General features: G+C 51.8%; 1 protein-coding gene across 1 annotated transcript; it reads right to left on the bottom strand.

Annotated features, from left to right (window-relative positions):
- Nucleotides 1–2,084: 2,084 nt before the first annotated feature.
- On the bottom strand, nt 2,085–3,772 carry LOC116737783 (protein argonaute 2-like). The gene is made up of 3 exons (XM_032591304.1): nt 3,675–3,772; nt 2,440–2,968; nt 2,085–2,285 (listed from the first exon to the last, which is right to left on the bottom strand). The coding sequence occupies exons 1-3, from the start codon at nt 3,770–3,772 to the stop codon at nt 2,085–2,087; spliced, it is 828 nt and encodes a 275-aa protein (XP_032447195.1).
- Nucleotides 3,773–10,415: the final 6,643 nt, after the last annotated feature.

Below are 10,415 nucleotides of genomic sequence, written 5' to 3'. Positions count from 1 at the left end.
GTGACCTGGCTGAAGTCGGACGCTTTAACCGACTGCGCCACCCAGGCGCCCCTAATGTTTATTTTTGATAGAGCATGTGAGCAGGTTAGGGGCAGAGAGAGAGGGAGACACAGAATGGAAGCAGGCTCCAGGCTCTGAGCTGTCAGCACAAAGCCGGATGTGGGGCTCGGACCCACAAACCCATGAACCGTGAGATCATGACCTGAGCTGAGTTGGACACTTAGCTGACTGAGCAACCCAGGTGCCCCAGCAGACACGAGTTTTAAGTGACTCCTGGGGTCACTGATGTTCCCCATCCTCTCTCTCAGAAGCACTGGCTGGTGTCCGGGGCTTTGGAAAGCCCATGGCAGGCACAGTGCTTTCTAAAATGCCTGAACCAGGGCTCCTGGCTGGCTCAGTCAGTGGAGTGTGTGACTCTTGATCTCAGGGTTGTCAGTTTGAGCCCCATGTTGGGTGTAGAGATTCCTTAAAATAAAATAAAATAAATATTAAATAAATAAATATTAAATAAATTTAAATTAAATATTAAATTCCTTAAAATAAAATAAAATATTAAAATAAAATAAAATAAAATAAAATAAAATAAAAGCAGAATGACAAAAATGTATTAAATTCGAATGGGTAAGACAGCTGTAAGAATGGACTTTTTCACTTGTTTTAGTCTAGAAAATTTCTACCTTCCAACCACTCTGCAAGAATGCTTGTCATTTTGCTCCTCCTTGAAAGGACAAATTGAACACTGTAGGTCTATAGACACGTACTAACAACAAAACAAAACAAAAAAATAAAAAAATAAAAACAAAACAAAACTTCGGTTCCATCAGACCAAATGAGTGTACATTTGTATGTCTTAAAGTAGTTTTTTTTTTTTTTAATTTTTTTTTCAACGTTTATTTATTTTTGGGACAGAGAGAGACAGAGCATGAACGGGGGAGGGGCAGAGAGAGAGGGAAACACAGAAACGGAAGCAGGCTCCAGGCTCTGAGCCATCAGCCCAGAGCCTGACGCGGGGCTCGAACTCGCGGAGCGCGAGATCGTGACCTGGCTGAAGTCGGACGCTTAACCGACTGCGCCACCCAGGCGCCCCTAGTAGTTTTTTTTTTTAATGTTTATTCATTTATTTTGAGAGAGATAGCATGAGTGGGGAAGGGGCAGAGAGAGAAGAAAGAGAATTCCAAGCAGCCTCCCCGCTATCAGCGTGGAGCCCAAGTTGGGGCTTGATGCTACGAACAGTGAGATCCTGACCTGAGCCGAAATCAAGAGTCAGACGCTTAACCAACTGAGCCACCCTGGTGCCCCTTAAAGTAGTTTTAATTAGCCATTTTAATGAACTTTGTGACGAACAAATGACCGGTTCTGATCATGATAATAAGAGGGCTTCTACTCTGTCAGTACCCCCATTTTGCAGATGACAAAATGAGGTACAGAGAGACAATAACTTCCCCAAGGTCTCAATCCAGTAAGGGGTGGCACCGAGATCTGCACTCAAGAAACCCGTCTCCTCGTTAGAGCCCAAGCTCTCAACCAGGACGATGGACATCCTCAAACATGGGCAAAAGTCCACGCAGGTGGGACAGTTGGGACATAGCCTAGTCTCGAGATCACTACATCTTCAGATGCCTATTTCTTCATTTGGGAGACTTAAATCTTTATACCAAAAAAAAAAAAAAAAAAAAAAAAAAGGACTTTGGAATGAGTCAAACCTGTCATCTGTGTGACCTTGGACAAGTTATCGATCCCTCTGGGCTATAGTTTCTTCACCTGTAACAGGGACAGCATAACAGAATTCTTCATGGGGTGATTGCCAGAATTAAGGGGTATACATCATTCTTGGCCCCCTTCCCCCCCCCCCCCCCCCCGAAGGTATCAATTCTCAGTGTCGCGTGAATGGAAGAACTGAGCCCTCACGGTCTCAATTAGTGTACATTTAATTAGAGAAACAGTGGGGGGGGGGGGGAAGAGGCCAGGGACAGCGGTGTGGAAAGCCCCCTGAGGGCCCTCGCTCGCCCTGGGTCCACCTCCTCAGGACCCTCAGGGACACCTTCCTGCAGAGACAGGTGTCACCCCTCAGAGGACCCAGTCCGTCACTCTCCAAACTGGCGGTCCCGGGCAGACAGGGTTCTTGGAGGAGAGACTAGCGGGCAGATGAAGGACTGGCGACCGCCCAGAGGGGACGGAGCAGGGTCGCTAGAAAGAGCAGCAGGGGTCGTTCCTGGGGGAGGGAAGAGAGCGGGGAGAAAGGTAGATGTGCCTCGCTCTGCGCCGCCGCTCGGTGGTTCCACCGACTGGAACGCGCGTCCCGGGGTCTGAGCTGGGGGGGCTCCACCTGGTCACTCCCAGCAGGTGCCTCCCCCTCCGAAGGGTTCCTGCGACCACGCGGAGGGAGGAGGCCGCCCCTCCAGTTCCGTCTGTCACCGTCCGGCCTTCCAGGACACTCACCTGATTGCCAGTCACCCTCCAGAGGGCGCTCTCCGTGACCTCGAGGGCCTCCCCTGCCGCAGCCCGTCTGTGCCCCGGCAGCTCGGTGACCCCGCCCCTCCGTGACCCCGGCCCCTCGGGGTGCTCGCCCCTCGAAGACCCCGCCTCTCCGTGACCCCGGGCCCTTCCGTGACCCCGCCCCTCCGTGATCCCGGCAGCTCTGTGCGCCCTCCCCTCTGTGACTCCGCCCCTTGATGACCCCGGCCCCTCGGGACGCCCGCCCCTCTGAGACCCCGCCCCTCCGTGACCCCGCTTCTCCGTGACCCCGGCCGCTCTGCGCCCCCGGCCCCTCCGTGCCCCCTGCAGCACCGCGCCCCCGGCTCCGGTACCCCCAGCCTGGCACACTGGAGCCTCGCCAGGTTGGGGCGGGGAGCGAGTGTACAGGGTCTGCTGTGCGTGCTGGGGTCCCCGGGGTACATCCGTCCGGTGGACTTGCTCCCAGAGGGTCTCACAGCGCAGTGCGGGGGTCCTCAAACTACAGCCTCCCCCACTTTTTATAGGTTTTTAAAACAGCTAAAATCCACATGGCATAAAATTCACCATTTAGCCGTTTTAGCTACTCAAGGATCCACCATAGAATCATCGCTCAACAAAAGCTTGCTGAGCTCCTCAATCAAGTTCAACAGCAGCAACCCCGCGGCCAAGTGTGTACCCGGAAGAACTGAAAACAAGTGTTCAGACAGAGGCCTGCACACAGATGTCCACAGTAGCACTATTCACAACTGTCAAAAGGCGGAAGACACCTCAAAGGCCCTTCTGGGGGACGTATAACGAAATGTGGTCCCCCCGGCCGATGAGGTGTACCCAGACTGCTCGGCCCCCGTAAGAACGGACACGTGACCCCTGCCACCTCCTGGATGAACCTGGAAAGCGCAAAGCGTGACACGGGCCACGTGGTGTGTGGTTCCACGTCTAGGACACTATCCGTCCAGAACCGGCCAAGCCACGCGGACACAGAGAGTTGAGTGGTGGTTACCAGGGGCTGGGAGGAGAGAAAATGCCCTTCTGGCCGTCACGTACCTGATGTCCACTTCCGTGCTGCAGGAGTGACAGTAACACTTGTGTGGTTGAGGAGGAAGTGAACCGGGAACAGAGAAAGAGACAGGAGGGGTGAGGTAGGTCAAGTTCCTCCCCTGGCTTTCTCCCCTTCCCTGTTGCTGTGACACCCTGAGGGCCTGCTGGTCTGTCGCCCTCACCTCCCACCTTCTGTCCCATCTTCCAGCCAGCTCTTCCCATCCTCATCAGTAACACCGTCCTCGCCCCTGGGGTTTCTCAGCTTGATCGCTACTGACATTTTGAGCTGGATCACTGTTTATTTGGGGGCGGCAGCTGGCCTATGCAATGCAGGGTGTTGAGCAGGATCCCTGGCCTCCTCCCACTAAAGGCCAGTAGCGCCCCGTCCCCAGTCATGACAGCCAACAGTATCCCCAGACGCTGCTGTGCCCTCTGGGGGGCAAGGTTGCCCCACTGGAGAACCACCGGTCTAACCAAGGGCCCAAGTCCAAGCCTGAGGCTCATCTCGTTGGTGCCATTTTCCTCGTCCCTCACATGCAACCCGTTAGCATTTTTATTTTATTTTTCAGAGAGAGACAGAGCGTGAGCAGGGGAGGGGCAGAGAGAGAGAGAGGGAGACACAGAATCCGAAGCAGGCTCCAGGCTCTGAGCTGAGCTGTCAGCACAGAGCCCTACGAGGGGCTCAGGGGCTCGAACTCAAGAGCCATGAGGCAAGAAGTCATGACCTGAGCTGAATACTGACGCTCAAAGGACTGAGCCACCCAGGCGCCCCCCATTGGCACTTCTTATAGAACCACCAGGTGGTCTTCCTCATCTCCACTACCTCATCACCAGGTATTCCGCCGGGCCACTCGGACCTCATTCTCTCATCTCTCTGCTTCCGCTCTTGCCCTGTCCTCATTCAGCACCCAGACTGACCCTTTCCTACTTGATGTCAGATCTTGTGGATGGCTCTCCACCAAACTTAGAATAAAACTTCCTTCTCGCCATGGTCTATGGGGCCCCTTTGTGACCTGGACGCCCTCTGGCTCTCCCAACTCATGCAGACTTTCCTTTGGTCCCTCAGAGGCACACAGTGCAGTTCAGCCTCGGGGTCTTTGCCTCGCATGTTCCCTTTGCTCAGGACGGCTGTCCCTGCAGCTCTCAAGGCAGGCTGCTTCCGCCAGCTCAGCTCGCCTTTTCCAGTAAAGCAGCCCACCGCTTTGCGTGCTCTGACAGATCCCCTGATTCGCTTCCTTTCCTGGAGCTCACTGTTTGTTTTGTTTCTGTCCTGCCCCTATCCTGTGAGCTTGTGGGGTCCAGGGACCTTGTGGGGTCTTGTAGTCCTGGCATCCAGCAAGGGACCTGCTGCATGTGTAAATATTTGAGTTTGCGGATGAAATGAATGATTACTGGCCATTTCTTGCAGGTAATATTCCCATGCCTCCGCCCCCCTAACCTCTACCCCCAGACCTCTACTTACTGCTTGGTAAATGACTTGGTCCTTAAGAACCTACCTTATTTACATGGAGAGAGAGAGAGAGAGAGAGAGAGAGAGAGAGAGAGAGAGTCAGAGAATGAATGAATGGTAGTATTTCAGAGGAGTCTCTGAGGCCGTGTTAGTGCAGAAGGGAGTGTCTCCTAGCCAAGCCTGGTGGTGGAGGAGTGGAGGTAGGGGAGAGACAGTGAGGGAGGGGTGATTCGATTTACAGAGTGGGGGGATCTTCCTTCCTACCCCTTCCCTTGCTTGGCATCTCCTTCACTCCCTCGCTTCTCTGTGCCCTCCGTCTCTGTCTCTGCCATCCTTCTTCCCTTTTCCCTCCTCCCTACCCCCTCCCTTCTCCCTGCTCCTCCCTCCTCCCTGGTCCCCCTCCTTCCTGCCCCCTTCCTCCTCCCTCCTCTTTGTCCCTCCCTCCTCCCTGGTCCCCCTCCTCCCTCTTTCCTGACCCCCTCCCTCCTTCCTGCCCCCCTCCCTCCTCCTTTCCCCTCCCTCCTCCCTCCTCCCTACCCCCTTCCTCCTCCCCCCTCAAAGGTAACAGGCTCCTTCTTACCCAGTCTCCTTTGTTGTAGGACACAAACAGGAAGGTGACCATCATATAAGTGCATTTCAACAAGTTCCATCTGGTCCGTTTCGTGGGTGGTTTCTTGGTGGAGGTGGCAGTGGCTAGGGAAATCTTCCCTGGGAGAAGCCGGTGGGAAGGATGCACGCTGAGGATATGCCCGTCCCCATCCAGAAATCCCTGCCCTTCCGAAATCTCTGTTCCCAGCACAAGTCCCCTCCTGACCTCTCTGCACCACATCTCCACCTGACGCCCTGAACTGAAATTTTGGTCTCCTGCTGCCGGTTCCCATCCCTCCTGTCCACACGACAAGCAGCCAGCTACACGTGCTGTCCTCCCCGATTACTCACCAGCCTCTTGCTCACCCTTCTGTCCCTCAGGCCTCCTCCAGCCTCCATGAGGGTGCCAGGAGGGTCTTTCTAACACCCAGATATGCGCATGCGGCCTCCCCGCTTCAGACCTAATGTGATTTTTTTTTAATTTTTTTTTAACGTTTATTTATTTCTGAGACAGAGAGAGACAGAGCATGAACGGGGGAGGGTCAGAGAGAGGGAGACACAGAATCTGAAACGGGCTCCAGGCTCTGAGCTGTCAGCCCAGAGCCCGACGCGGGGCTCGAACCCTCGAACTGGGAGATCATGACCTGAGGTGAAATCAGACGCTCAACCGACTGAGCCACTCAGGTGCTCCTGTTTACCGAACTTTTTTTAAAATTTTTTTTAACGTTTATTTATTTCTGAGACAGAGAGAGACAGAGCATGAACAGGGGAGGGTCAGAGAGAGGGAGACACAGAATCTGAAACAGGCTCCAGGCTCTGAGCTGTCAGCACAGAGCCCGACGCGGGGCTCGAACCCATGGACCGCGAGATCATGACCTGAGCCGAAGTCGGCCGCCCAACCGACTGAGCCACCCAGGCGCCCCAGACCTAATGTGATTTTCACCTCCCCAACGTCCTTCCCTGCCCTTGTCATCCGAAACATCTTGTTCAAGTATTACAGAAAGCCCCAAATTTTTGCAATAAGCATTTTAGGACCGTGTAGGTACAAAGTAACATCTATGTAAAATGAGTTTCCTTTCTGACTTTCAGGTCCTTTCTCTTGCCTGGAGAGGACGTGCACAGGATGGAACACCCAGTACGATGGGCAATAGAAGTGGTGACCCGGAAAGCCGTCCATTCACGAGCTGGGGGCTGGGAAATCTGTCACGATGTCCGCATCGAACAGGTTGTTCCCTGTGAGTTTGCCGGGGGGGGGGGGGGGGGCTTCTCTTTGTCCTATGGAGATGTTCTCTCCATCCGTGGTGTGCTGGGATTTTATTTTGTAATCAGGAATGACTGTTGGATTTTATCTTTTTTTTTTCCTGTATCTGTTGAGATGATAATATGATTTTTTTCCCTCTTTATATTAATAGGGTGGGGATTCCAGGGGTACCTGGATGGCTCGGTCAGTTAAGTGTCCAACTTCGGCTCAGGTCATGATCTCGCAGTTTGTGGGTTCGAGCCCCACATCGGACTCTGTGCTGACAGCTCAGAGCCTGGAGCCTGCTTCGGATTCTGTGTCTCCCTCTCTCTCTGCTCCTTCCCCACTCATGCTCTGTCTCTCTCTCTCGCTCTCAAGACTAAATAAACATTAAAAAAAAAATGTTCCCTGTGTGGTTTTAAACTATTTTGCAGCAGTGTTCCTAGAAGTGGTTTCCTTTATATTCATTCCCTTTGGCATTCTCAGAGCTTTTAGAATCTGTTGCTTGATGGTTATTTTTTTATCAAGATGCAAAATTCTTGGCCATTAACTCTTGAGCTATCACTTCAGCTTCATTTTCTCTTGCTTTTCCTTCTTAAATTCTCATTTCACATGTGTTACAAATTTTCACCAGTTCTCATAAGTCTCTTATTTTATGCTTTTTTCTGTTTTCTTTAATTTTTAAAAAACTGTTTATTTATTTTGAGAGAGAATGAGAGAGAGAGAGAGCAGGGCAGGGGCAGAGAGAGAGGGAGACGGAGAATCCCAAGCAGGCTCCACAATGTCAGCACAGAGCCCTGCATGGGGCTCGAACTCAGGAACCGTGAGATCATGACCTGAGCCCAAATCAAGAGTCAGACGCTTAACCTACCGAGCCACCTAGACGCCCCTTTTCTGTACTTTTCTATTCTTTTATCCGTTGTTCTGCACTTAGAATAATTTCTCTTGACCCATTTTCTAGCTCACTAATCGTGCTTTCTGCTAAGCCCAACCCCTGAACTCTTCATTTCAGTTACATATTTTCAATTCTAGAATGGCCATTTGACTTTTTTTTTAAAACAAATTATAACTCTCTGGTGAAATGACTCATCTATTTTTGTGAACTTAATAATCATAAGCTTTTTTAAAGTGCTTATGGCCAAACTCTGGGTCCCCTGGAGGCTCACTCTTATTGCCTCGTTTCCCCTCTCTTGGTTTTTTGGCCACGCAGCCCTGACACTCGGGACTTACGTGTTATTTCCAGGGGGAACAGGAATGTTTCCCACACCTACCTCAGTGGGTGGGGCCTCCTTGGCACCCACGAGTGGCACAAAGGAACAGAACGCTTTGGACAGAAGGACACCTCCGCAGGTACTGGAGCTGTGCCCGCGGTTACCTGGGGTCTTCTCCATGGGGCTGTTGGATTTTAGCGGATCCATGACTTACCTTCTTCCTTGCAACCATTTGTTTCTTCTAAAGATGAACATGGAGGAGGAGGAGGGGAGGAAATCAGTAAGGGAGCTTGAGATGGATGGATATAGTGCTTCTAGTGCCTGGGGAGGGAGGGGGATGCAGTGACCTCCTTGGTCTCCTTGCTGTCCCTCGGTTCCCAGCCACTCTCCTCCCTCACGCTGTTCCCTGCGCTGTTCCTAGGCACTCTCCTCCTTTGTGGCCTGTGCACATGCTGTTCCCTGTGCCTGGAGCACTCTTGTGCACTCGACTGGCTCCCTCCTTCAGGTCTTTGCTGAAATGTCACTTTCCATCATCACCCTCTGAACGCCTGTCAACCTGTCCCAGCTCTATTTCCCTCTTCCTTTCTCCAGTGTTTTCCTAAGACTCATCAACATCCAACAGACTCTTATCCCCCTTCTTTTTTTTTCTTTTTTAACGTCTATTTTTGAGAGGCAGAGCACGAGCAGGGGAGGGGCAGAGAGAGGGAGACACAGAATGGAAGCAGGCTCCGGGCTCCGATCTGTCAGCACAGAGCCCCATGCGGGGCTTGAACCCACAAACCGTGAGATCATGACCTGAGCCGAAGTCGGACACTTAACTGACTGAACTACCCTATTTATTTGTTTTCTTTCTCTTCTCCCTGGAATGCAAGGTCCATCCAGGCACAGATTTCTGTCTGTTTCGTCCCCTGCTATCTCCCCAACACCTAGAACAGGACTTAGCACAGAGGAGCTAATATTAACCAGCGTTTGTTGGATGAATGACAAAAATGTTAAACCACTTATGATGGTAACGATGAGGAGAGAGCGTAGGGTTTGGTTATATCTAAAGGCTCTTCCAACACTAATTTAAAAAACAAAGAGCTCTGTGTTTCTGTGCACAGGAGTGAGAACAAATAGTGGGACCCAAACGGCACAGCCACTACTTACCGCTTAGCACCTGGAGGCTCAGCAAACCTAAGGAAGACAACACACAGACTGAATTACAAAAAGCAGCATGACGAGTGCTCTCGGGTCAACAGGTTCAACAGGCTCGCCACAAGCTAGCTCTCCTCCGAGAAGCCCTGCTGGGTTGCGGGCACCTTTTCTCCTTGCCACCACGGGCAGGACGTTGATCCATATTGCATAATAACCACCTGTCCCCCAGTAGACTATGAGCTCATGTACAAGTCTGAGCATGTCAGATTCATCTTTGGGGTTCCCACCGCCCTGCATGGTCTTGGCACAGACTGAAGTGTCAAAGAATATTCTCACCAGACAAGATATTCTCACCAAAATCCCAGGGCATGCATGGAGTGAGATTCTTACCTAGGATCTCTGAGGTCACCCATCCAAGTAAAAGGGTGGTCCCAGGAGGCAAGACCATGGTGGCAGACAAGGTCCAGAGTGTTGAGTCCATGGGGTCATGAGCGATGAGGCCATAAGGAGGAAACAAATCACTAGATAAGAAGATGGGGAGACTGGGAACGCATGAGGACAGAGCCCAGGTGGCTTGTGGTGATCAGTTAGGACTTAGCAGTGAGCAGGGGAGACCTTTGAAAGCCTCATTGTCTGGGTCAGAGAGGAAATCAAATGGCTTAAGGGACTTGCATTGGGTCAGGGTTAGGCTGGGCAGGCAGCCACCATCCCTCTCCATGTGTTTAGTGTCCCCATGTTGTCGGCACCTTGCACACTTTGGGTGAATAATGCCTACTTTGTGAACAAGTTGTGGGGAGCCCTGATTTGGTTCCCAGAGGATACCCCACCTTTTTGAAAGTCAAAGTAGTATACAGCTAGTTTTTCAAGTCCCTGGGTTAAAAAAAAAAATTATCCAAGAGATGATCCCTGGCTAGGAATGGACCCTTTAGCAGAGATAAGAAAGGGAACAAAGTGGAGGATGGGGGAGCAATGTGAAATAAGAATCTTACGTTTCAATACTGTTGAGATGTGAGCAGCAAGGAGAGAATCCAGAAGGGGTCATTGGGCAGCGACAGAAACAGAGAAGACGAAGAAGGTGTTAATGGTTCCTTCTTAGCTCACCCCACCCTGATGGTTCTCAAAAGAGGCCCCCCCATAGGAGGGAAAGGAGGGTACCCCCCCCCCAGATTTCATGGGATGCGCTGGGGACCAGGGTGGGTTGCTTTGACTTACACTTATCCCCTTTGGAGACACATTTATCCAGGTGGCCAGAATCCCTGGGTACCATTTTCCTTGGGGATTCATCCCCCAGAAATTA

This window comes from Lynx canadensis, chromosome E2, assembly GCF_007474595.2.
Source record: "Lynx canadensis isolate LIC74 chromosome E2, mLynCan4.pri.v2, whole genome shotgun sequence".
In the NCBI taxonomy this organism is placed as follows: domain Eukaryota; kingdom Metazoa; phylum Chordata; class Mammalia; order Carnivora; family Felidae; genus Lynx; species Lynx canadensis.
This window is presented reverse-complemented; position numbering and strand designations above follow the sequence as displayed.